The sequence below is a fragment of the Phoenix dactylifera genome, chromosome 8 (genome assembly GCF_051530095.1).
Source record: "Phoenix dactylifera cultivar Ajwa chromosome 8, Ajwa_hap1_PhDact_Kaust_v1.1, whole genome shotgun sequence".
Lineage (NCBI taxonomy): Eukaryota > Viridiplantae > Streptophyta > Magnoliopsida > Arecales > Arecaceae > Phoenix > Phoenix dactylifera.
This window is the reverse complement of record NC_143197.1, coordinates 19,431,260-19,456,156: the sequence shown is the minus strand read 5'-3', so window position 1 is coordinate 19,456,156 and position 24,897 is coordinate 19,431,260. Positions and strand designations below refer to the sequence as shown.

Sequence of the window (24,897 nt, the reverse complement as noted above, 5' to 3'; positions counted from 1 at the left end):
TATTAACAATTCTTTGGTGTTCTTCCTTTGCACAAGATATGTTGTTTAAGTGTATTGTTCGTTCCTTTGATAATATTGAGATCAATATTTTCTATTTATATGCTAAGGAGATTTTTTTTCCTTATAAGTGTATTAGGGTTTCTTTGGTGTTATTAACAATTCTTTGGTGTTCTTCCTTTGCACAAAATATGTTGTTTAAGTGTATTGGTCGTTCCTTTGATAATATTGAGATCGATATTTTCTATTTATATGCTAAGGAGATTTTTTTTCCTTATAAGTGTATTAGGGTTTCAATCAAGACCTAACACTTGAGCAGGATCTTAGTAGATGGTTGCCGACCACTAAATCAAATACTTATAATGAGATGGTTTTCTGTTAAACAATTACTAGCGCCATCTACCCATCAGTTACCTTGTATTCCCTTCTGACAGTTACTTCAATATTTCCATCAAATTTCATTAAGATCCATGATTATCATATCATATTCTTGTGCCTGTCGGTCCATATTGTAAACTAGTCAAGCAAATTTGGTGGACGTGGAGTTTCAGAATTCATGCTATATATTTAAGCAAAACTCCACATTATAGATAACTCGATAAAGAAACATAATCAATTTAGGAATAATTAGCACTGAAAAAATAATCAGATAACTCTAAATACCAATTATTCTACACCTTTACCGATCCAATCTGAAAACCAAATTTCACCATAAAAGAGGTCTTACTTTTTTTTTTAATGGGAAAAGGAAGTCTTACTTAAATGCTGCAGGATGCCACAAGTCTTGACGAGACTACCTCAATTAGCATATTATGATTTGTACCATAGGTGAGGCCTTCCTAAAGCTTCGTAGTCCTTGAGCAGCTACTATACATTGATGAATCTCTGGAAGTGATGGACCCTTTGAGATGTCGACTATTATCTTTTCCAAAACTTTGGATTTTTCAAGCAAAAACCTTAAAAACTCAACTTCATTTTCTTCAGCAGTAAATCCTTCGATCTTCACTGTCTTAAGATGGTTCTGAAGGCAAAGGAATGGCTGTGAGGTTAAAGACTCCCAGAATGCTCGACCATTTAGGACTGTTTCATAGGGATATTCATAATCCTGAAATTTGACATAATTATTCTTAGGTAGCAAGACAAAGTAAAATTAATAAGGGACAAGATTTTCATTAGACTGTTACATTTCAAAAGTCAAATTACTAACTTCGATTTCAGTTTTCTCTCCTAGTTCAATCGTGAGGGTTTCCAAGTCAATATAACTTCTTAGCAAGAAGGCAACTCCTGGTAGTTCATCCTGATGCAATTCTGCTGAAAAAAGATCCAGATGCCTTAGACCATTGATTGGTTCATGTAACTGGAATTTGCTCACTCCACTAGTTACGACCTTCACATAACATCGACAGCAAAATATCAAATTGTGATTTTTGTCAGACTCAATGCAGTCTACAAGATCTAACGAATAATAGTTTCAGATCAAATGTGATTAATGTACATAGAAAAAACTAATCTCTTATTTACTAATCAAATTATTTCAGATCAGATGTGATCAAATATGTTCATTATACATACTGATTTAAGAACAACAGTCTTACTCAAGGATTAAATTTAATATATTCAATATGGTATATAATAACAAAAATTAAAACAATATTTTCTCATGGAATAACAAGCTCAAATTGCTAAGCATGCAATAAGCAAATTGATTCTCAGTACAATATATTCTCGAAGTTTAGCTTAAATAAAGACATTGAAGCATGAAGAAAAGTTACTATTGGCTGTCGCATAGACAAGTAATTGTATTTAAATGTATAAATCTGCAATACGAAACTATATAATTTGAAACCTAACCTGAAGGAAATAGCTGCATACGGTCAACGATTTGGCATTGCGAACTCCAGGAAGAAGATCATTGCATATAGCATCACCATCAGGTTGGAACGGTGCCCCTGTACTAAAGTTGAACTCTACTTCCTCGAGACTTGGTAGGTCTCTAAATTCGATAGGATCTAAATCTCCAATATAGCTAAATCTGTTTAGTTTCGGTGTTTCAATGATGTATCCCATATTTGATGGCATGCAATCCCGGAAGTACAAGGTAGTTAGTGACTGATTCTTATCTATGATTTTGATAAGACCCGTTACCTTCATCTCCACCAATGATAGGTCTTTCAGACATCGGCTATTTGCCATCAAGACCACAAGTGTCTTTGAGTCTAAATCGACACGTTCTATGTAAAGCATCCTAAGGGCAGTGAATGCGCTAAACCGATCGGGTTGGAACTCACAGCATAATAGTTTCAAGGTGTGTAATGAACGACACATTTCATAGACATCATGGGGAAACTCACCGCGATTAAACCCAGAAGCATCCCAACCAACTTTATCACTGTCCAAAAAATCCACCTCAAGCTCTTCGATATGCCGTTTGGCAATAAATTTGATCCAATTATTAACTTCTAGGTCATACCTGCGAGGTTTAGAGAAATGAAGGCGAAAGCTCTGAATTTTTGGCTCATGGTATCTTGCAAAGAAGCGGCATGCATAGTTGACGAAGGCTTGCCGGCCTGTCTTCTTGATCCCTTTGGCAAGGGAGTGGCGGCCATCACACCTTAACCGGTGGCGCATGTTATCAAGAGTAAAGGCCGTCTCATCGAGTTCAATATTTGAAGAGCATGGCCAGATGCTTCTGTATCTCTTACCAAGGATTGTTGTTCTTGCACCTTCTTTGAAGGGTAGTTTCCCAAATATGAGAGCAAGGATTGGATCAGGCAGATCACCGAGTCTGTCCATCTCCACCATAGGGTTTTCCAAGATTGAAAAGTAGATTGTGAGGTTCTCTTCTTTTTTCTGTGACAATATCCTCTAGAGAAAGGGCGGCTTTAAAACATTAACCCAAAGAGGAATCCCAGCCAAATCTTTCCTTGAGAGAGAGATGGGGTGGGGATTGTAAATGCATGAACCAGTGCGAGAGAGAGAGCACATGCAATGAACCAGAAAATAACACTAAATGCGACCAATCATAAAATGACACTTGTTGATCAAATGCAGCAAATGAGGTTGATGAGTCGGGGATTGCCTATTTTAAGGACATCATTGCACCTTTTCCATCTGCATGTAATCGTACTGTCACGCCCCGAACCCGAGGCGCGGCAGACGCCGCACGCCCACACGGCGGGCCGCACAGGCGTGCAAGGCAGCAGATCATATCAAAGCAGATACAGCTATTCAAAGATGACATAATTATTTAAATTGTTCAAAAGCGAACTTACAAAATTTCAAAATAACATATGCCAACATAATTCAAATGTCCAAACTAAACTAACTAAAATGCCAATAACTGAAGAATCATCCGAAAATCTAACGCACTCCCCAATCCCGTGCGATCAAGCCTCTGGATCTGAAAAATAGAGAAAATAAAATAATGAGCTACACTAGCCCAGTAAGCAACAAAATACCCCAAAGTGGCGTCAGAGCATATCAGATCAAATACAGGATAATAAAATAAATCATAAATAACATTGTTTTACTATTTTCAAAACTTATTATCATTTTTCCAAAAACTCTGATACCAGAATCTCAACATAATAGGCTACGGCCACGTAACCCAGTGGCATGGGTTGCACAAGGTGCCAAACACCACTATTATTATGCACCGGTGGTACGGTGTCCAAATACCACTATTCTAATCACCGGTGGTACGGTGTCCAAATACCACTATTCTAATCACCGGTGGTACGGTGTCGAAACCGGTTCCTCACAGATACAAGTCGACAGGTCCAACGTATAATCCCCATTGGCGGGGCCAGAACAGAACAGAACAGATCATAGCCATGCTGAGAATGCATATATATATATATAAATATATTTCATGGATTTCAGAGCATATAATATGATTTTCAAATAAAATTTAACATGTCTGACCCATTTTACTGAATGCAAAACATATATCAAAACATAATCAGTTTATTAAATAATTCAGAAATCACACTTGAAGTATTAAGTTACTTACATCTTCTCGCTTGATTCCTACTTCGGGTAGACGGATCAGGTTCACCTGTTAAAGTTTAATTAATTTCTTATTAATTTCAGACTAAGCAAAATTCAAAAATAATATTATTAGACATGGCCCAACAGAGCCCAAAGTTGGTCCATAATGGGCATGGCCTGATAGGGCCCATATCGGACTCGGCCCAATAGGCCCGCATAGACTCGGCTAAATAGGGCCCCCATGGTTGGCTTCTAATTGGTTCATTTCTGCAATAAAATTTATTGCAGGGACTAATATTTAATTACAGGGTAATGTTCTATAATAAGACTTGAGTGAGAGGACTAAATAACTATTGTTGGGGACCTTTATGTAATAAGTCTTTCCTATAGGGATCAAATACAAATTACTGAAGATCTTATTTCTGAAATAGCATACTGCCAAGGGCTTAACTGCAAATAATCTGTTTACTGGTCTAATGGGTTTGGGTTTCGGGTCCCGGGTTTCGGGTTCGGGTTCGGATTTCAGTTCAGGTTCAGGTTCGGATTCTCGGGTTTGATCTGGGTTTCGGGTTCGGATTTTTTTTTTTTTTAAAAACCGGGCCCATGTTGGGCCCACAGTGAACCGGGCCCAGATCGGGCCCACTGTGAACAGGGCCCATGTTTGGCCCTGTTCGGCCCGTAGGGTCATCTTCCTCCCCCATCCCCCCCCACGGCAGGGGAAGACCGAGAGGGAGAGCGGAAGAGGAAGGGGCGGCGGCAGCGGCGGCGGGGTGGCCAGAGGCCACCCCTCAGTCGACGGCCAGCCGGCCGTAGTGGCGGCCGGTGGTCGTTGCGGTGGCTAGGGTCGAGATCAACCGAGAATGCTCTCGGTTGATGGGGCCAAAACAGATGGAGGAAGAGGGCTTACCGGCGGTGGCAGAGGCGGCGGAGGGATCTCGGCCGAGGGAGGCTCGGTCCGGTGTCAGGCGGCGGCGGCGACGCTTGAACCCAAGGAGATGGGTCTCAGAACAGGGGGTGGCTGCGAGGGGGATCTGGGCGGCGCTCGGTCGGGAGGGTACACCGGTCGGAGAAGAGGAGGGAAGGAAGAAGAGAAGGAGGAGCTCGGGATGCCCTAGGGGAAGGAGTAGATGGGGCTTTATAGCCCCATCGTAACGGTTCTCCGCCGCGAAAATCACGGCAGTGGGGCAAAATCCACGGCCGCTCGTGCGGCCGTGGGGTGGCCGCGGAATGACCGCGGGGCTGCCGCGTAACGCCCGCGGCGCCCCGCCCTCGCTGCACCCGAAGAAGCCGGAGGGGATCGCATCTGCGATCCCCTGCTCTGGCCCCTTCCAAAAGAGGAAGACGGGGCTGAAGTCGGCTGGGGCTGCCGACTTCAGCCCGTATCTCACATTCTCTCCCCCTTAAAAAAAATTTCGTCCTCGAAATTTAAGAGATCTATGCCTTTCAAATTTAGAAATACTCAGCCTATTGAGTAATATAAATCCAAGATCTCATTCTCCTCGATCAAAATCAGTGCGATAGATAGCTTTGGATCAACTATCAAAAATTTCAAGATTAACACTAGATAAGTGACTGAGTAAAATCTCATATTGAAATTATCATCTTGATGCATGTTCGCTCGAGGTTGGATCAGGATCGATTCACAACAGGATTGATTAAAATTAGTTGTATTTGGGATAGAACTTGAAATGAAATAGATCTCATACACTTATCATGGTAGTATGCTGATCCCTCAAAGGATAATGACCAACCTTAGAGTTAAATCATTATATTGCTAAGAATATGATTCACAAAATGAACATGTACTAATGATCATTAGATAGCAACGGTCTATCTCAAAAATGATTTGCATCAAATCACAAGAGCAGGTCTGAGAAGGTAAAGTATTGATACCATGATTCAATATGCCACAAAGCTTTTAACTTAAACTTATAAATCATAAGATGGGAGCAGATAATGCATGGTTTATTCAGATATTTAACAAATTAGACCATATTTGGTCAACAATCAACTAACCTGAGTCATGATACGCTCAAATTATTATTTTCTTAGCATACCCAAACATAGCAAAGTTTATATAGAAGATAACATAATCATATCATGATTGACCTGAGAATCAATAAATATTTTTGACCAGTTTAAATTTACTCAGTCCATCAAATTTTCGCTGTGCAACTCCGATCAATATTCTCCAAACTTTCTTAATGATCCCAAATTATCAGCATTTTTTTTCTTTTTAATATCCAAGCAAAATTTTATCCTTGCTTCCCAAGTACACTAGGTCATGATTAACCCTTGAGATAGTTGTCGTACTTATACCATCATATGATCAAGTAATCATATTCTAGATCCAAATTTGAACTAAGCCAATTCTATTTTTCCTTGGCAATTCCATTATACAAGTTGATATTTATTCTAAGCTTTGATAATTAAAAGATTCTAGATTAACTTACTCAGGAGCTTACTCAATCATCCTGAATCTTTTCTTTTAGGCTAAACTCATTTGGCCTCTCATGAAATCCCACTTGCATTTCTCATATGGTGATACAAAATCCACAATCAACTTATGGCCTTGATTTATAAATTTTTAACTCACAAGAATCTAATAATATGGTTCAAAGATTTACAAGAAATTCCACCAAGATATAAGCTCTATGATTTTACATTGAGATCAACTCCTTAAATAAGTAAAATATTTTTATTTGCAGTACTGCAAACATTTCGGGATCTTGTAAATCTACTAAACTTAGAGAATCTACTAATAACACAATGATATCCATATCGATCAAAATCAAAAGTATTATACTTTCCAATAATCTTTTTTTTAATATTATTTTTAACAAGGAAAAGCATCAAGAACTTTTCCAAATCAAACAAGTCCTATTTTCGACCAACCCAAAAACATTTTAATCCACCAATATTCTCAAGATTTACTAATTGACTTTCCATCAAAATATCAATCTTAATTGTTTCAAGTCTCAAGTAGAGCCAAATAAGAACTCTTAAGTCTCATCCCCAAGTATATTTTCCTTCTATATACCAGCTCCATGCATGATCCACATACAGATTTCAATGAATATTTTCTAGTCCAAGCTTTAAACATCTTTTTATATATGAATCTTAAATTGCTACCAAAATAATTAACTTCAACTAGAAGCAATATCCACAGTGCCTGATATCAAGTTAAACTTTCCAAATAATTACATTGCACGATAATATCTCATGATTAATATTCCTTCACTTAATTTAGTCAAAATCTAATTAATCATTGAAATACAAATTGCTCTACCAAGAAAACTCTCAGAATAACTTATTTACACTTTGGTTACAGCCATAATTAGGTTGCATTTTAATTTTAGCATTTCAAAATTCTTATAAAATAATATAAATTTATCAATAACAAAAGCAAATAAATATCTTCGTCTAATGGCCTAATGTCCACCCATCTCTCAATCTTTCCGACGAATCCTAAAGATCCTAAAACTTAAACTCCATCAGAATTATTTCAAACACAATCCCTAAGAATCTGAAACCTGAGCTCTGATACCACCTAATCTGTCACGCCCCGAACCCGAGGCGCGGCAGACGCCGCACGCCCACACGGCGGGCCGCACAGGCGTGCAAGGCAGCAGATCATATCAAAGCAGATACAGCTATTCAAAGATGACATAATTATTTAAATTGTTCAAAAGCGAACTTACAAAATTTCAAAATAACATATGCCAACATAATTCAAATGTCCAAACTAAACTAACTAAAATGCCAATAACTGAAGAATCATCCGAAAATCTAACGCACTCCCCAATCCCGTGCGATCAAGCCTCTGGATCTGAAAAATAGAGAAAATAAAATAATGAGCTACACTAGCCCAGTAAGCAACAAAATACCCCAAAGTGGCGTCAGAGCATATCAGATCAAATACAGGATAATAAAATAAATCATAAATAACATTGTTTTACTATTTTCAAAACTTATTATCATTTTTCCAAAAACTCTGATACCAGAATCTCAACATAATAGGCTACGGCCACGTAACCCAGTGGCATGGGTTGCACAAGGTGCCAAACACCACTATTATTATGCACCGGTGGTACGGTGTCCAAATACCACTATTCTAATCACCGGTGGTACGGTGTCCAAATACCACTATTCTAATCACCGGTGGTACGGTGTCGAAACCGGTTCCTCACAGATACAAGTCGACAGGTCCAATGTATAATCTCCATTGGCGGGGCCAGAACAGAACAGAACAGATCATAGCCATGCTGAGAATGCATATATATATATAAAAATATATTTCATGGATTTCAGAGCATATAACATGATTTTCAAATAAAATTTAACATGTCTGACCCATTTTACTGAATGCAAAACATATATCAAAACATAATCAGTTTATTAAATAATTCAGAAATCACACTTGAAGTATTAAGTTACTTACATCTTCTCGCTTGATTCCTACTTCAGGTAGACGGATCAGGTTCACCTGTTAAAGTTTAATTAATTTCTTATTAATTTCAGACTAAGCAAAATTCAAAAATAATATTATTAGACATGGCCCAACAGAGCCCAAAGTTGGTCCATAATGGGCATGGCCTGATAGGGCCCATATCGGACTCGGCCCAATGGGCCCGCATAGACTCGGCTAAATAGGGCCCCCATGGTTGGCTTCTAATTGGTTCATTTCTGCAATAAAATTTATTGCAGGGACTAATATTTAATTACAGGGTAATGTTCTATAATAAGACTTGAGTGAGAGGACTAAATAACTATTGTTGGGGACCTTTATGTAATAAGTCTTTCCTATAGGGATCAAATACAAATTACTGAAGATCTTATTTCTGAAATAGCATACTGCCAAGGGCTTAACTGCAAATAATCTGTTTACTGGTCTAATGGGTTTGGGTTTCGGGTCCCGGGTTTCGGGTTCGGGTTCGGATTTCAGTTCAGGTTCAGGTTCGGATTCTCGGGTTTGATCTGGGTTTCGGGTTCGGATTTTTTTTTTTTTTAAAACCGGGCCCATGTTGGGCCCACAGTGAACCGGGCCCAGATCGGGCCCACTGTGAACAGGGCCCATGTTTGGCCCTGTTCGGCCCGTAGGGTCATCTTCCTCCCCCATCCCCCCCCCCACGGCAGGGGAAGACCGAGAGGGAGAGCGGAAGAGGAAGGGGCGGCGGCAGCGGCGGCGGGGTGGCCGGAGGCCACCCCTCAGTCGACGGCCAGCCGGCCGCAGTGGCGGCCGGCGGTCGTTGCGGTGGCTGGGGTCGAGATCAACCGAGAATGCTCTCGGTTGATGGGGCCAAAACAGATGGAGGAAGAGGGCTTACCGGCGGTGGCAGAGGCGGCGGAGGGATCTCGGCCGAGGGAGGCTCGGTCCGGTGTCAGGCGGCGGCGACGACGCTTGAACCCAAGGAGATGGGTCTCAGAACAGGGGGTGGCCGCGAGGGGGATCTGGGCGGCGCTCGGTCGGGAGGGTACATCGGTCGGAGAAGAGGAGGAGGGAAGGAAGAAGAGGAGGAGGAGCTCGGGATGCCCTAGGGGAAGGAGTAGATGGGGCTTTATAGCCCCATCGTAACGGTTCTCCGCCGCGAAAATCACGGCAGTGGGGCAAAATCCACGGCCGCTCGTGCGGCCGTGGGGTGGCCGCGGAATGACCGCGGGGCTGCCGCGTAACGCCCGCGGCGCCCCGCCCTCGCTGCACCCGAAGAAGCCGGAGGGGATCGCATCTGCGATCCCCTGCTCTGGCCCCTTCCAAAAGAGGAAGACGGGGCTGAAGTTGGCTGGGGCTGCCGACTTCAGCCCGTATCTCACACGTACATCAGTGTTTGGGCCCTGTTTTTTGGAACCAGCTTTGGGCTGGTTGCTTGTTCTCTATGCACTTTTTGCCATCTTTTGTCTCCCTTCTCTTTTGTTTTTGTAAGAGCCTATAATGGCATATGTTTGGTCTCATATCGGTAATTTGTCAGAAAGAACTAGGATGCTTATATAGAGCCTAAGAATCCAAATAATACTTTCAACTAGCCTCTTTATGTGAGATACTGGATTGTTACAATTTCTTATACTATTCATAGTGAACATAATACAACTTTTTCTTAGCTAGTCAATAGAAAGTATAATGCTACTCCCACTAGCATGAGCTAGTATGTGACAGATGGCCGCATGCCGTACAGGGTTTGATTGGTAGGAGAAGCACGGTCTAAGAAAAATTCCCTATAGTGTCAGTTGAGGTAAATGAAGATTCTAAATTTCTTAAAATGATAAAAATTCACAAAACAAGATGCAACATTATTTTAAACTTGATCAATGTCGACTACACAGTGTTTTATTTAAAAATAAAAGGATCATTCCTAGGTCCTAGTTCTCTTGCTCATAGCCCAGTGACCCCATCCGTGCTATTAGTCGGCATCCGAAAAGGAACAAGAGAAAATAATGAGCTAAAAGTCTGGTAAGTCTTCTTTACCTCTGGTTCAATCAATCATAATATGCATAGAATATTATTTCTTGTAATATAAGATTCTGAAAATATAAAAATAAATATTTCAAAGATATTTAATGGATTTTATTAAAAGATATATTTTCAAATTAATGTATCCACACTCTCTCCTAGCCTTTGAAACTATGGCCACAATCGAACTGTGGTAAGTGCAAAATGAGACTAGATTCTGACTATAATATAGCACCCATCAGTATCTGCCAATAATCACCCCACTAGATGCCCAAAAGAAAACTAGCTCTAAAATTATATAGCAAAAATGTTAGCAGTAGCATGTACTAGTGATCGCCCCACAACGTAGCGCAAAAAAAAAACTAGTTTATGATTACAATATGCTCTCAACCAACATGTGCTAGTGATCACCCCACTGGTAAGAACTTGATGCCCCCACCAAGATTCACACTTGGGATCCCTTCCATATGGAGAGCAATGCCAAGTAACTAGATGATTTAAATCTAGTTAGATGTACTTTATTTTTATTTTCTTCTATGTTCATAATAAGAGTATCTAATTGATGATATATGTGTTATCAACATAAGTTGGGAAATTTGATAAATGTTAAAAGATAGGTAAAAAATGAGAGAAACTAGGTAGCCATGTCTTGATTCCTCATGCCATTTTCCATTCCCTAAAAAATCGATGCCTCTCTACCCCAAAAAAAAAAAGCTTGATGTCCCTAGTTATATTCATCATTTTCATATTATAAGCTTCGTTAATAAGGTTTCTTTGGCTCCTTTGACATGTATCTCTCCACTCTGCCTTGATTCCAAATCACCACCCTTTTTCCTTTGATCTTTGTTGCCCCCATCCTTGCACTCTCTTGCAAAGAAACATCTCCAATCTTAGCTTCCTCCTCTCTTCTATTTATTCTTTGTCATCTTCTCCTCTCTGCTCCAATTATATATGACCAATGAAAATTCTACTCGTAACAACTCAAAACCTCACCCAAAAGACTAGCTAAATAGTATCATTTGGATTCTTTAGCTTTGTATAAGTATCTAAGATATACTCAGTATATAGCTGACGTAGGATTAAAAACATACTAGATGAGCCCTCATATACTCTCCTATTTAAGCCCTACCATCCACATATCCATTCAAATCCAATTATAAATGTCACAAATCTAATGACAAATATCATAGTTAGCCAAAAATCAACCTAAATGGACATGTACTCCAGTGTTCCGTAGTCCATATGGGCCATGGATCGGCCCACTTTGATACCGATTGTAATAATCTAAGACCTCATACAAAAAGGCTAGCTGAAAGGTATTATTTAGTTCCCTTAGCCTTGTATAAATGCTCAAAATCTACTGTATGCATAATCGATATTGGACCAAAAACATACCTACATAGGTCCTCACACTACTGTTATTCCATTTCATATTTGATGTCAATATCTATCATAACTAATTGAGACTTTCTAGGCTTCTTCTCCCTTTCTCACTATCTTTTTTCTTTTTGTTTTTTCTTTCAGTCATTGTCCAGTCAATGTTTTGGATTTCATGGACTATGATCATCCTTTATCTAAGAATTTATATTTCAAGTTCCTTTTTTCTTATAAACCCAAAAAGAGGGTTTTTTTCATATATGCCCCTATAAACATCTCATTGCACAATTACCCTCCAAAAATCACTATTTCCTCCTATATTAGATTTTTGTCTAACAATATCAATAAATAACTATTCTAAGTATGAAGAGACATTATTAAATTTTATATTAATAGCCCTAAAAAATGTATAAAAAAGATATAGCTCTTTACATATATAGCAGTTGTACAATTTTTTTAAAAAAACATAATACAAAGGAGTGAAAATTATTTTGCATTTAAGATAGTTATTTGTTGATACCATTAGTAAAAAATCTAACAAGATGATATCCTTGCAAAAACAAGAAAATTAGAATTGTATAATAGAAAATCCAGACATATTATTTTTTTAATCCTACATTGCTAATTGGAGTTGGACGGTAATAGGGTGGATAGAAAGAGGAAGAAGATTGAAGAAAGATAGCTAGTCAGAGAACCGACCACATTTATCTTGGAAGGAAACATATACAAGAGTAGTGAAAGGATGAGAGAAAGTTGGGGAGCAGAGGAGTTGGTAATACGTAGAAAGAGGAATAGGAAGAAGGTTGGGCAGAGATGGTTGGTAAATTTGAAGTGATTGGATTAATCTAGAAAAAAAGAACACAAAGAAAGGCAATAGATTATCAAGAGAGAAAAGGACCCTAACCATTATGCGACAATAGCTTCACTTCTATCTTTGCCACTATGATGAAGGTTGGTTATTTTTCTCTTTACTTACATGATCGATCTGACTCTCCATCATTGCAACAAAGTATAGTCACCCAAATTAGAGGTAATACTACTACCTTTACTTCAAGAAAAGGAGATAATATGAGTAATCAATGTTAAGATAATATGCATACAAGATAAACCCCAAACTAAATGCAAGAAACAAAAAAAAAAAAAGGAAGAAGAAGAATGTTATACAACTGCCTTCTTATTTTGAAGTATGAGATTCCATATTTCTATTTCTTGATTTCTTTCTCTTTCTCGTTGAAGTTTTGTAGTTATAGGTGTTTGATTGTCAATCAAGAGGTTATGTTTGTTAATTGTCTATAAGTTTCCTAAGATAAAATCACTATTTATTCCCAACCAATTCGTCAAATCCATTAACTATTGATAGAGAAATATAGTTCCTTATTTGAAGGTTTTTAATATCAAAACGAGATTCTAGATCTCTCCAAAAATTTGTTTCTCCTAATTGAAACAAATATGCCTTTATTTTTTCCAGATAACCAAAAAAATTGTAAACATATTCAAAAGGTTCAAAATAAACAAGCTTATTTATTTGTTCTCCAACTTACTTGGGCCAAAAGACATAGTCTCCTTCGCAAATGCCAAAATATCTTGGTTGGTAAAAATAGTTTCCTACTTGGTTATAATAGTCTTTGGAAGGCTGAATTTGCGAATTATCTAATGCCTTGTAAAGTTAATAATAGTACTTTGTTAATAATAGTCTATAGCCATGATAATAAACTCATGGCCTATTGATGAAGGTGGATAGATTTGATTGATCAGGTCTTTTTGCCAGCGTCTGAACACCCACAGTTTGATGATAGGATGTAATTCTTCCATTGAACCCTCTACAACATATCTTGGACATACTTGGCACCCCTTAGCATGTCTTATATAATCTTTCAATATTTTTGGCTAGTAATACTTGTGTCTAGTAATTAGCCATCGTATCTTTGATCCTACTTAATAGGTTCCACATATGTTTTCACCGACTTCACATATTACTAACATGGATTTCTCTTCACTAAGACACCTCAACATCAATCTATCTAACTGCCTCCTATATAGCTTATCACCTAATAGAACGTAATTGATGGCTTTCAGCTTTATCTTTCTTCCGATCCTGGTTGAAGGATTTTAGATACTGAATAATAAGGTACTTCCAGTCATTTTAGCTAACATTTGAAGCATACACTTCATATTGCGAATTGGCATGCCTCTTGAATACAGATGGCAAAAGTCTCTTCTCAGTCATAATGAATTTAATATAGATATTTTTATGAATCTTCACTCTTGATGCTTTTTATGCTAATTCATTCACCTCTTGGTTCTCAGGCCAAGGGATGAACTTCAAAGCCACCTCAGTGAAGTCTTACAATAGCCACAAGGCATTCATGTGTTACCACATAAGTGCTTCACTATTGCACTTGTACGCTCCACAGAGCCGTTTAATCATGACTTGAGTATCATCCTCAGCTTCAACTATTGTGAATCCCATGTCAAGCAGTATCTCTAGGCTAACTATTAAAGCTTCATACTCGATCTAATAATTTGAACACAATTGGAAAAAGAAGGTCGTCCTTTTTCTAATAGGGGATTTAATGATAAGCGCTTGCTCATAGGCTATCAGCTAGATCATTGAGAAGGGGTGTAAACACTATCATAATTCACATGGGCTAATCTCTTGCCACTTATTAGTTGTATCATGCTTAAGAGTCTGATACCTGTAACAATTTCTGACAAACATTATAACAAGCTTGTTCACTTTCCTACAATACGCTTTCTAGATGCTTTATATGATTATAAATCTCCATGCTATTAAACCCAAAAAAAATCCTCTATTTGTGATTTATGAATAAAAATAACATTTTTCTTCATATGTTAAGCACAAAAAAAACACTACTTAGAGAAAGAGAAGAACTAGAAGATGACGTGACAAATAGATCACCAATACTTTTGATAGGATAAAGTAAACCATTAGTAGTAGAAATAGCTTAAAAACTGTATAATCATGTAGGGAATCAAATACCTCCCTATAGCTAACAATCAATGATCCAATCATCAATATAAGCAATATCAATCAAATGAGAAGAAGAAGAAGATACCCATGCATGTTGCAATCAAGACAACTAGTATCAACAGTAAAAGTAATGAGAAGCTAACTCTCAGTTCATTTCTCTCTTGCAAGCTTTGAATAGAAGGATATAACATTAGACTATTGAGCTTCACTCTAGAAATTTGAATTTTGCAGCCAAATTTTTCACATCAATGACAATTCCCTTTGAATTTGTATTTTTCTTCTAGGAAGGATTTTTCTCATTCTTGCAATCATCAACCAACCTTTTTTTCATTCTCAAATTGATTCTTTTACTTTTTATTCAGAAAGTTAATGTTTCTTGTTTTGGAGGGGATGTAGTCAAAACACTTATCTATATATTAAGTACTTCTTTGTGTAATTGGTACATCTTTGTGTATTCAAATTGTTTTGGAGGGGATGTAGTCAAAAAGGAGGTTAAGATGGTGTTATGTGCTTGGAGATCCATGCCCATCCTATGGTTGGGGAGGTGGCCGATCCAACCTATATCCAGTTGACCATCGCCAAGTATCTCTGTCTGTATAGATAGATCGATGGATGGATAATGGATTTTGAATCTTAGATCCAGTGATCCATAATATTGAGATCATTAGCTTGAATATTTATTTAATTTTTCAGTCCATTAAATGTTAATTCAGGATTAAACAAAGCTTGAGTCAAGCTTTAACTCAAACTTAAACCAAGCTTGGTTCAAGCTTGAGTTAGTTTCTAGCTTGAAAAGGTTTTCAAGCTATTCAATTTGTCCCATGTTTGGGTCAGCTCGAAATTAAACTCAAATTGAGCTTAAAATGTAGTAGACATGTCAATCTTGATCTCAACTTTTCAGATTAAAATTAATTTCAAACTAAACTTGATGAAACCAAAGCTCAGTAATTGGCTCCTCCCCATTGCTAGTTCTAAGTGGTACAAAGAGCCTTTGGCCAAAGGTTTGTGATATTCCCGATAGGCCGGATATGGTGAAATATGGATGGCTTGGACGTGAAGACCAAAGTTGGTTTCTATCTATCGGAGATTTTGGATTGTCAGCCTGAATTTATCCACTAATGTTGGTGGCATATTCAGTTATTAGTAGGCAGTTCATATTGACAGAGAAGAAAAGAAATGAAGTAGCTGATCAACTTACAATTTAAGATACTCTCATTTTAGCGAAAAAATGAGCTAAACTCAAGAATCAAGTTTTGGCTAGGATTCCATCTCGTTTCATTTGATGCACCATGTATATAGGGATTTAGGCCCCGTTTGGCAGAGCTTTTGGAGGGGCAGAAAGCTTCGAAAGAACTTTTAAATAGAATAGGGATGTTTGTAAAAAAAATTAAAAAGATGTTTTAGCTTTGCTAGAAAGCTAAAACAGCTTTTTGGAAGAAACTCTATTTTGAAGATTCTCGAAAAAAGCACTTTTTGCCTCGTCGAAAAGCTATTTTGAGTTATAAAATATAATAATTACAGAAAATAATAATATTAATTTATAATGATAATAATTATAATATTTTATACCTTTATTATTGTATTATACTATAAATAAAATATTATATTATATTATATCATAATACATTGATATATTATGTTATATAATATCAAATTATGTTATATTATTATGCTATAGTATACAATATTATACTACTATATTATAATAATATTATATTACATTACAGTAATATTATATTATATTATATATTTATGTATTTATATATATTATATTTTATTATGCTCTGTTTTATAATACTATGCAATGTCCTTTATAGTCATTTTGTTATACCAAAAATACTTTATCAGTTTATTTACCAAACATATATTAAAGTCTCACAACACTTTAGAAATGTAGTTACCAAACAGCAAATAGCTTATTTTAAAAGCTCTACTTCAAAAAGATCTACTGCCAACAACTCTACCAAATGGGGTCTTAGTTTGAGGATGTGTGGGGGAATGTAACAATATACACTACCAGAAGATACGCGTATAGTGACGGAAAATTAGTGACGGACCGTTATCAGTCACTATTTGTGACGGATTAGTGACCGACAGAAATTTGGTCACCGTGGTGTAAACTTAGTGACAGATTAGTGACAGACCGGTCACAGAATGCGCAGGTAGGATGGGCGCCAAAACTTAGTGACCATCATAGTGATGGGATATCTGTCAGCAAAATGATAACCGAAATTGCAACAAGACAGTGACAAATTTAGCCGTCACAAATATCGTAACCCAAGTGTTTATAAATTTTTAAAAAAAATATTTTTGGCAGTGACGGGTGTTTGACAAAAATTTCCGTCACCAAATTTAATTTTTAATTCTAAAAATATTAAAAATATTATTTTTGAGTAATTTTAAATTTTTAAAAAAAATAAAAGGAAGAAAATCTAAAATGAAACTAAGTGTACCCGCCATTCCGTCCAAATTCCTTCGATAACCCAAATTCGGCCATGATCCATTTGCACCCCTACTGCTACTTTCATGCAATGGGATTGGATTTTGGAAGAAGGTGTGGGATTTTTTTTTTGTCCTCGTGAGTGGGGAACTGGGAGACATCAAGTTCCGTCCAATCAGCTTTATAGATAAAAAATAGTTTCATATGAAATTTGGCTTGCAGACGGACTTACCCAGTCCCGATTTGGAGCCAATTCGAAGCACTTCCTATCAGCCCGGTCAGTATAACACATTGGCATCGCCCGATTGGAGGTTTAGGAATTTTGGCATCGCGGCTTCCCCTTTCTTCTCCCCTCTCCTCTCCTCCACCTCCGCCCTCTCCTCTTCGGCTCCCCCTTGCCGACCATTTCTGCCTACCCGTCGACGGCGACCATGGATACATCACGCCCCGTAATCGGCCGATCCAACTCTCACCCGGGACAAGATCATCGCGGCTACATCACCCCGTCGACGCCCCCCTCCTTCTTGCTCATCGGCTAGGATTTTCAGAACCCACATTTGGTTCTTCCCGGAGCGAGGTAATCCCTAACCCTGTTTCCTTTTACCCCATTATAACAAAATAAAAGAAACGAAGAAGAGGAAGAGGAAGGGGGAAGGAACCTACCGAGGGTCTCCGCCTGTGGATCCGGCGCCGCGCTTGATCGCCGCCGTGGCCGCAGTTATCGACGGCCGCGCTAGGGTTCTTCTTTCCCTCCTTGAGGGGTTCTTTTCCTTCCCCTGCCGCAGGTAGGCAAGGCAGAGAGGGTTATTCCTCCCCCCTCTGCTGCGGGTAGTCCCTTTTCAAACTTCTCTATCTGGAAGGGGGAAAAAAGAGACAGAGTGACATTGGTTTGTGCTCTGTATCTGATCTAATCTATTGTTGGAAAAAAATGCAAAGACGGTTGACAGGGTTTGTGCTCTATATATTCTTTGCCGATATAGTTGAATATTTTTGTAAATAATACTATAATAAAAATCTTATTTTTCTTTTGGATATATGGTCTTGGACCTAAACCTATTCTAGTTTTAGAAGGAGGTCACTGTTAAATGTCTTGCAGATGCTAGCTTTTTCCTTGATGAGTATGTCTCTAACAATATTTTGTGCACTTTATGACTAATTCTTGCAAAGCACTTCATGGCTATCTCTTGCATGCACTGTTTTAGAGTGGATTTCTCACGTCTTCTAGTTGGTTACCTTAAGACATTTAAGTTGTCCACCTCAGGGCATCTAAATGCAGGTAGATATTGTGGCTTCTGTAACTTGGACGCATATGCACCTCTCTTTTGAATACATTCCATAGTAACTTTTTGAAGAGTTGAATATTGCATTGTTTATTTATTTCTGTCTGGCCATAGTTGGCCATGGTTGACTGTGACATTATTTTGGTTGGTGATAGTTGACCATATCTAGTCATGTTGGACCTTAACCTCAGAAGGTTACTAAAAGCTGACAATATCAGTATTTGTTATTCCTAGATACCCAAAATTTGAATCCACTTTCTAGAAACTAACTTGAGATGAACACATTTTCAGAGCCTACCAGAACTTGACTCTAAGCTTAGTTTTCGTCTTGGTGGCATTCAAATCCTAGAAAATATTAAATAGGGAGACATGCTTGTTTGTTGGATCCAATCTTGTAGTACATGAATTACAGATGTAACTTAATTCAATTATGCTTACTGTTTTTCTATGTGACAGAGTGTTCTTCTTTCTAACTAAAAGTTTATTTTAGTTCAGATAGTGAATATGGGTAACTTCACTCATTCTGTACTTTATGTATATGTATTAATCAAAGCTTGACAAAATATGTTCAGGTTAACCTGCCTAAGTCAAACTATTTGCATTTTGATCTGATTTTGAGTTCCAAATTTTTGAATCATGGAAATTGTCTGTTTCTTTGATCATTTTTCATGAAGAGTTTCAAGATAAAGTGCAAATATTACTGGCCAAATTGATACATCTGAAAATTCAAAGGTGGTGTTTGTGTTCATATTGACTAGATCTACTTTACTTGTTTTTTCCTCTCTTCTTGCAGGATGGATATTAAGAATTTCTTTTCAAATTTTGCATTTTTTTTTTCAAATTTTGCCTCGAATTTTCTTTTCAGTGTTTCTTTGCACATGAGATTATTAAGAACATAGACACCCCACTCTTTATTCTCAACCCAGCATACGATGTTTGGCAGGTAATGCTTATCCATTATGCTTTCTTTTGTTTATCAATATGTGTAATTTCTCAAATATCATTTCACAATATGGTTTACAATGTATTCAGATACAACATATATTGGCTCCAGAATCATCTGATACTCAACAATCATGGCAAAGGTGCAAGCTGAACATTCACAATTGTGATTCCAACCAGATTGAATCTCTCCAAGGTCATAACTTGCAAAGTTTCATTTTGCATGATTTTTAACTTTCTATTTCTGTTGGCACTGATGATTAGTACAAAAAAATATCTCCCTTGCATTTTTTATTGGCAGGATTCAGGGTTGCCTTGCTTAATTCCTTGAGTGATTTTCAGCATAACAGGAATGGGGGCATGTTTATAGATTCTTGCTTCATACATTGTCAGACAATAAGCAATATCACATGGCACTCTCCAAATTCTCCAAAAATTAATAATAAGGTAGATATCGTTGCCTTATTTCATTACTTTGTCCACTTGGAAATGCTAATATAACTAATTTTAGACTTATAAATTATAATTGTGCAGACATGAGGAAGAGCAAAGGGAAAGCAACAGGTCCACTGATTGTTCTTTACTTTGATTGGATTTGTTGACATTTATATTGTGAAATAACTATAACTTTTTATTGTTGTGCAGCTATGGCCAAGAAAAAAGGAAAACCAAGAGGTAATGGAAAAGCAGCTTTAATACTGGCTGCTACTCAAGTTCCTCCTCAACCTCCTAGGTTGCCTGAGCGTGTCGAGGAATGTCATGATGATGATGATTACATTCCTGATGGGGACATGAATGAAGAGGTGGATACAAATAAAGAAATAAATGATGAGGAAATGAATGGTGCAGTGCAAAATTATGAAGAAATGGCAAGAGGAGGTTCTTCAAAAGATGAGAGAAGAGATTGGCTTTGGACCAAGGCATCTAGATCAGGGGAGTAATGGTGATTCTGGTTCTGCTGATCATGCTTCATTATGATTGCTTTTGCCTTAGATGATAGGTCTTTGCATTCCTAGGAGGAATGAAATCTCTGTTGATCTCTATGATATATTTTTAGACTTTGATTTTGATGGATTTAGGACATGTTGATGCCTATTTTGAATGATATTTTAAATAACTTTTGCGTAATGTTGAATGCCTTTGCTATTAATGATATTATTATTATTGTTATTATTATTATGAGCCAATCAATGTACCAAATATATCAGGTTATTACATTGTGATTAGTGACCAAATTTTTGTTACTAAATTGTTTACCAAGTATTGTGACGAGCAGTCATAAACTTAGTGACAGGATTTTGGTTAATAAAAATTGATTTTGCTCAGAGCGTTTGTAACAAATTAGTGACGGTAACCTTATCTTGAGGGTCAGTGACGGGATTAATGATAAATATAGTGACAAAATGTGTGACCATGTTTGTGAGGACTAAATCTGTCACTGAAGGTTGTGACAGATCAGTGACCAAACTTGTGACCGCATTTTGTGATAAAATCAGTGATCAAGTTACCTTCGTTACTAACGCCGCAACTGGATAGTGACGGAAAATACGTAATTTTTTAAATATTTAATTCTTGAATTTGTAACGGCTTAGTGACAGCGGTTCTGTCACAGAGGTTAGTGACGGCAATCGCCGTCGTCACTGAGAATTTAGTGACGCGTGTTTTTGTAACCAATTCAGTGATGGAAGCTTCGGTCACAAATTCCGTATTAGTAACCGGAAACACGGTATAGTGACGGGAATCTCCGTCACTATATGCGTGTTTTCTGGTAGTGATAGTTAGGCAATGCAATTACAAAAAACAGAGATAACTTACCCCTCTAGTAATAGGCTATCGTAAATGAAATTTATTAATAGGCTATCGTAAATGAAATTTATTAATACACCGTCAACACTGCACTCTAAGAAAGGTTTCAGCTGAGAATATGCACCACCATCAACTTCCACGATTAGTGCATCATGAAGCAGATGGAACTCATCAATTACGATCAGAATGTTAACAATGAAAATGTTTATTATGAAACATCGATCGGTAAAAGGCCGTCCGAGATTTTTACGAAACAAAAAGGCCATTCTAGATGAAGTTTATTGATACACCTCAACAGTCCATTCTAAGAAAGGTTTTATTTTAAAAATGCAACTTCATCAGCAGCCATGCATGCTTTATGTTCTCCCCTTTATTAAGAAATCACGATCTGCACAAATGGCGAAGCCTTATAAAGGCTTCGCAGTCCTTGAGCAGCTTTTATATATCGTTCAATATTCACTAACGATGTTGCCTTCGAGACGTCTCTGCTCATTTCTTGGAGAACCGCTGATTTCTCTAGCAAAAACTGCAGGAATGACACCTCGTTTTTCTCTCCCTTGAGATGGCTCTGTAGGCACTGGAAAGGCTGTACTCGTACAGATTCCCAAAATTCTAGCTCCTCTAGAAATTTCTCATCCGCATAATCAGCGTACTGAAATTTGAGAAAAGTTATGGCTTTAGTAAATGATAAACAATAAAATTGTAAAGAGTATGTATTTTATACGCTAAATTCAGTTTATTTACCTCAAGGACGTGCAAATTTCCCATTTCAATTGTTAGGTTTTCCAGTTCTGAGCAACTTCTCAGCAAAAAAGCAATTCCTCGTAGCTCATGACGATGCATCGCTATCTTCTTCATTTTCAGATGCTCAAGTCTATCGATCGGCTCTTCTAAATGTAAAGGATTGGTTCCAGTGTCTATAACCTTTTACATATCAACAGGTGTAAGACATTGATAATAACAGTAAATGCAATCTGGATATCATAGTTAACAGACAGTTTCAAATTGAACACAGCAATGGCAGATTAATAATCAGTAATTGGAATCTTAATTAATCAGCTTAATTATCAAGATATATATATATATATATATATATATATATATATATATATATATATATATAACTAAGTAGACTAATATAGCATATATATATATATATATATATATATATATATATATATATATGCTATATTAGTCTACTTAGTTCTTCATAACCTAGTAAAAATGTTATCAAGCTAACTCCAATATGATGAACGAGATTATGAAATGGTAGCCCTTGGTCATCTGAGTTGGTCAGTGGATTACAGATGGATGATAGTCAATAATCAAATTGATTCTCAATATAAACATTTCTTCGTATATATATTTAAGGCGTGTTTGGATGAACGGATGGACAGAAGATACATGGTTGGATGCTTGGATAAGAATTTTTAAGGCAGCAGAAGAGGTGGCTTGATACTCTTTATCCCTGAAAACTAGGACAACGCATTCAATTAACGGGCAGGGGTTGTAGCTTTGGAAAGATGTCCCTATAAATTCGGGATAACGAATTCCGCAACCACCTTCCATCATCGTTCAAGTTCCCCATGCAGTAGTTAACTTCGGGAGGTGCGTCCAAACAGGGTCTTAGTATAATCACTACACTATGAATTAATTCCAAATTAATGCAACACGTTGCAGCATGGAAAGAAAACCAAACTATATATTCAACTGAATCAAATCCAAACCTGAAGTGTAAAACTGCACACGGCCAAGGTCCTTGCACTGGCCACCCGACGCAAAATTTCATTGCATATAACATCACCATCGGGTAAAAATACCCATTCTACACCGAAGTTAAGCTCCACTTCCTCCAAATTCGCAAGCTCTCCAAGCTCAAATTCTTTCAATGCTCCGGAATACTCGAATCGTTTAAGTTTTGGCGCTTCCACCATGACCTCCATGCAGCAATAGCAATTCTTGATGGTCAAGTGTGTGAGCAGCCGATTCTTGTACTCCAAGATCCTTATATCACCAACGAAGGATGAGCTCGCTAGCTTGAGTTCCTCGAGACATCGACAGTTGAACATCAAGTACTCTAGTGAGTATGGACCTAACTAGACCTTTTCAAATGCAATTCTCTTGAGATAAACATATGCACCCAGCCTACTGAGGAAGAACCGATCGACAAGCTGATAGCTTCAACGTGCGCAGGCATCGACAGTGTTCATAAACAAAAGGGTTCGTGTCACCAACAGAAAAATCGAAGGGATCGCAGATATCACTGAAATCAATCTCAAGCTCTTCCACGTCCCTCTCAACAGCAAACTTGATCCATTCCACGATTTCAGCAGCATACTCCTGAGGGTAAGAGAAGTGGAGGCGGAGGTGTTGATCTTTGGCTCTTGGCATCGGGCAATGAAGCGGCGGACGTGGTTTACGAAGGCCACACGGCCAGTTCTCTTGATTCCGTTGGCAAGGGAGTTCCGGGCATTGAGTCGCAGGTAGAGGACCTTACTGTCGAGGGTGAAGTCGGCCTCGTCGAGCACGATGTTCAGGGAGCAGGGCCAGATCCTTCTGTATCTCTTACCAAGGAGGTTCATTCTTGCACCTTCTTTGAAGGGTAACTTGCCGACTATGGTAGCAACAAGAGGATCTGGAAGATCGCTCAACCTGTCCACCATCTGCGTAGGGTTTTCCATGGCAATCGATCGAGAAGTAAAGGAAATGAAAGGAGGAGGAAGAAAGAAACCTCTTGTTGCACTGTCGGTTCTCTTTCTTCCCGGCAACGATTTTACCTCGAGCTACTGCATGGAAGAGGCATGCAACATGCCTTGAAATCCTATCTATAAGCCTATTCCACCAACTTTTATGGATGACTGCATGAATAAGAGAGAAGAATTAAACCTGTCATTCCCTCAACGCTTCTCTTCCATTTCTCAGTCGCAAAAAGGAAGACGGCCCTCCAAAACCCTACCCAGAGTCAGACAGCGGCAAAAGGTGAGAGAGAGAGAGAGAGAGAGCTTGTGCATAACATGCATTGCACCATAAAACGGTACTTACGGACGGTGGCAATGAATTGCCGAAACTGGGTCCACATAAGCTGTTTTGCTCATAATACAGACAGCTTTTTCACATTCCACTAGAAAGCGACATACCATGTATCAGTTTCTCGTACCCACTCAATGTTGGACACATCAGCTTAAGAAGGAAGTGCTAATTCTGGAGCCCACACTCGTTGTACAGGTGCACGTGGGGACACGGAGATTGCGTCGAATGAGAAGTCTCAGCGAGTCGGGGTTGCATCATTCCCGCCAATCAACCGTTGGATCATCCACTGGTCCCTTTGAGATCTGTGCAGGCGGTGAGTCAGGGAATTCGTAGCGCTTTGAGAGCTGTACGATAGGTGATCGAACGGTGATTCAAGCGAAGGAAGGGGATGCGCAAAGGATGCAGCCCAGATCTCCATTCAGCTGACGGCGCCTCAATGAGGCCAGTCTGACCTTAATTTATGGCTCGGCAATTAGCATGGCTTTAAGGCGCTGTTTGGTTACGTAGTTTTAGTAAAAATATTTTATTCAAATCAATATCTGCAGAATTTCATGAATATTTCTAAATAATTTTGGATAATCTAGATATCTTATAATAT

At 38.1% G+C, this 24,897-nt stretch overlaps 3 protein-coding genes across 9 annotated transcripts; 1 reads left to right on the top strand and 2 right to left on the bottom strand.

Moving 5' to 3' along the window:
- Nucleotides 1–668: 668 nt before the first annotated feature.
- LOC149753009 (putative F-box/LRR-repeat protein At1g56400) lies at nt 669–2,790 on the bottom strand. Its single transcript, XM_089924932.1, has 4 exons — nt 1,849–2,790; nt 1,205–1,384; nt 821–1,102; nt 669–689 (listed from the first exon to the last, which is right to left on the bottom strand). The coding sequence occupies exons 1-4, from the start codon at nt 2,788–2,790 to the stop codon at nt 669–671; spliced, it is 1,425 nt and encodes a 474-aa protein (XP_089781058.1).
- A 16,534-nt stretch (nt 2,791–19,324) lies between these two features.
- On the top strand, nt 19,325–20,636 carry LOC120104722 (uncharacterized). Of its 7 annotated transcripts, none has more exons than XM_089924854.1 (5): nt 19,325–19,464; nt 19,554–19,659; nt 19,814–19,910; nt 19,998–20,027; nt 20,109–20,636. In XM_089924854.1, exons 4-5 carry the CDS (start codon nt 20,000–20,002, stop codon nt 20,402–20,404), a joined length of 324 nt encoding a protein of 107 aa, XP_089780980.1. In that variant the 5' UTR covers nt 19,325–19,464; nt 19,554–19,659; nt 19,814–19,910; nt 19,998–19,999; the 3' UTR covers nt 20,405–20,636. The 7 variants fall into 7 exon arrangements, with proteins under 7 accessions (XP_089780980.1, XP_089780982.1, XP_089780978.1 ...); XM_089924856.1 differs by having other exon boundaries at nt 19,975–20,027; XM_089924852.1 differs by having other exon boundaries at nt 19,806–19,910.
- A 1,006-nt stretch (nt 20,637–21,642) lies between these two features.
- LOC149753008 (putative F-box/LRR-repeat protein At5g54820) lies at nt 21,643–23,932 on the bottom strand. Its single transcript, XM_089924931.1, has 4 exons — nt 23,608–23,932; nt 22,997–23,346; nt 22,014–22,193; nt 21,643–21,921 (listed from the first exon to the last, which is right to left on the bottom strand). Exons 1-4 carry the CDS (start codon nt 23,930–23,932, stop codon nt 21,643–21,645), a joined length of 1,134 nt encoding a protein of 377 aa, XP_089781057.1.
- Between the last annotated feature and the right edge of the window lie 965 nt (nt 23,933–24,897).

Coding starts and splice junctions, on each gene's coding strand:
- LOC149753009 (XM_089924932.1), bottom strand. CDS start 2,790: ATGGACAGACTCGGTGATCTGCCTGATCCAATCCTTGCTCTCATATTT. Junction 1,385..1,848: donor TATGCAGCTATTTCCTTCAG/GTTAGGTTTCAA, acceptor TGTTATGTGAAG/GTCGTAACTAGTGGAGTGAG. Junction 690..820: donor TTAGGAAGGCCTCACCTATG/GTACAAATCATA, acceptor TTTGGTTTTCAG/ATTGGATCGGTAAAGGTGTA.
- LOC120104722 (XM_089924854.1), top strand. CDS start 20,000: ATGAGGAAGAGCAAAGGGAAAGCAACAG. Junction 20,028..20,108: donor GAGCAAAGGGAAAGCAACAG/GTCCACTGATTG, acceptor ATTGTTGTGCAG/CTATGGCCAAGAAAAAAGGA.
- LOC149753008 (XM_089924931.1), bottom strand. CDS start 23,932: ATGGTGGACAGGTTGAGCGATCTTCCAGATCCTCTTGTTGCTACCATA. Junction 23,347..23,607: donor CACTTCTCTTACCCTCAGGA/GTATGCTGCTGA, acceptor CATACTCACTAG/AGTACTTGATGTTCAACTGT. Junction 22,194..22,996: donor TGTGCAGTTTTACACTTCAG/GTTTGGATTTGA, acceptor GATATGTAAAAG/GTTATAGACACTGGAACCAA.